The sequence below is a fragment of the Alligator sinensis genome, unplaced genomic scaffold (genome assembly GCF_000455745.1).
Source record: "Alligator sinensis unplaced genomic scaffold, ASM45574v1 scaffold131_1, whole genome shotgun sequence".
Taxonomy (NCBI): domain Eukaryota; kingdom Metazoa; phylum Chordata; order Crocodylia; family Alligatoridae; genus Alligator; species Alligator sinensis.
Genome location: NW_005841830.1, coordinates 6,493,995 through 6,495,812, shown reverse-complemented (window position 1 = coordinate 6,495,812; position 1,818 = coordinate 6,493,995). Strand labels below are relative to the sequence as shown.

Genomic DNA, 1,818 nt, shown 5'->3' with positions numbered 1-1,818 from the left:
GGTCTAATAAGTGCCTCTTCACACAGTTATCTTTGCTGAACCAGAATCCTGTTGGTCTGCACACCATGGCTGCTGGGTAGAGACTGCCTTGAGATTGCTCAGATGCCAAGTGCAATGAAAACACTGAGCAAAGCTGGTCAGAAAAGTTTTATTCTGTAAAGGTACAGAAAAAAGAAAAGAAAAGGGGTTTTGCAACATCTTTTTTTCAAGAAAATGTGCTTAAGGCAGAAAAGGTACCTAAATGCTGATAACTGGCCAAATCATTAAAAAATAGCACAACCTCTTTCACTACAGCCCAAATAAAAAAAAAAGTAGAAAATATCTGATCCAATAACAGTACTAACAACATGCTCAAATTTTAGGCTTATATGCTGCTTGGTCTAATTGTCAAGTATAAATAACACAAAAGTCCATTTCAAAGATGCTGCCTTAACTACCACAAGGTACAACTTTTAAGTCCTTCTTCAGAAAACAGCAGGAAAGCAGGCCAATGATATGCCTGTTTTTCATTCTGAACAAAAGTAGATGAATCTGGCGGAACAATACTGACCAACGGCTGCTTGAGAACAAAACAGGTGAAAGACTTGTTTTGGCAGCATATTGGGATATTTATTTAGGAGGCTACTTTAAGTTAATAGCCACCGCCAGTGACTGTTAAAAGGAGGGAGTAAGGAAATGTGGAATAAAAAAAGTGAGACTGAAGATTTTAAAAGTTGGACTAATCCCAGCATTTCCAATTTAATCAATAAATGCTTGAACTGTAATCTTTCGAACACTGGGGACAATACTGAACTTTTAAAATGAAATGTTTGGTAACTGGTAAAAAAAAAAAAGAAAATCTTCATAAAACACGAATAAGATCCAAAGTTATCCTTGATCGAGGGATATCAACATTGAGCACTTTAACTTCTACTCTTTCTCCAGGACCTAAACCAAGACTTCTCCTCTTCTTTGCTTTAGAAAGTTTTGCTTCTGTTATGTTCCTAATTGGAATCAACCCTGATTTACCCACACCGATATCAACGAAAGCTCCAAAGAGAGTAGCGTTCTCTACTTTTCCTGTGAGAACAGCACCAACACTTAAGTCTTCAAGGCAGACTATGCTTCTTTTGAAATCAGGCTTATCAAAATCTAAAGTAGAGAGAGAGAAAAATCAAGTTTTTGAAACAGGACATCAGCAAGACAATAATACAGTTAAACTTTTGATTTCCAGTAAGAAACTTCCTATTGTAAGAAACTACCAGGTTTCAAATACAGTTTCATTAAGCTTTTAAATAAGGGCCATCTCTATAATGCAACTGATTTTTTTTCCTATTGTGTTTATGCTGTGTGTGGTCATTTAGAAAAAACTTATGCTAAATGGGTTACAAAGTACAGAAAGCCTTTAGCAAAAAATTACCCCACAAAGGGCAACATAATTTGTTTGCTTTTAACAAATGGTTGTACAACAATGTACTGGAAATATGAAATGTACTGGAAATCACTCGTCATTTGGTCAGAAGACAGGCTATCTTTTTCAGGTGCTCCTTGCCAGAACTTCAGGAATCATAATATAATTGTACAAAAGTATATATAACTAAACAAAACAAGGTAGATATTCAGTCTGAAGACACCTTTAAGCAACAGAAAAGTTATTCAAAGAGCTGACTCAAACTTTCAGATATCTCCAGAGACTCACCACTCATTTACATGTCTGACACGTGAGTAATTCTGACATCATAGTTTCATAGTAGCGAGGGTCAGAAGGGACCTGAACAGATCATCTAGCCTGACCCCCTGCCACGGGCAGGAATGAATGCTGGGTTCACAAGACCCCAG

General features: G+C 36.8%; 1 protein-coding gene across 3 annotated transcripts in view; it reads right to left on the bottom strand.

The window, feature by feature from the left end:
- Nucleotides 1–357: 357 nt before the first annotated feature.
- The window catches only part of SRBD1 (S1 RNA binding domain 1), a 216,416-nt gene continuing 214,955 nt past the window's right edge, over nucleotides 358–1,818 (bottom strand). For all 3 annotated transcript variants that reach the window (XM_025204932.1, XM_006014738.3, XM_006014737.3), the window contains one exon: nucleotides 358–1,131. In XM_025204932.1, coding sequence (XP_025060717.1) covers nucleotides 842–1,131 — 290 coding nt within the window. In that variant the 3' untranslated portion in view covers nucleotides 358–841. The remainder of the gene's footprint in view (nucleotides 1,132–1,818) is intronic.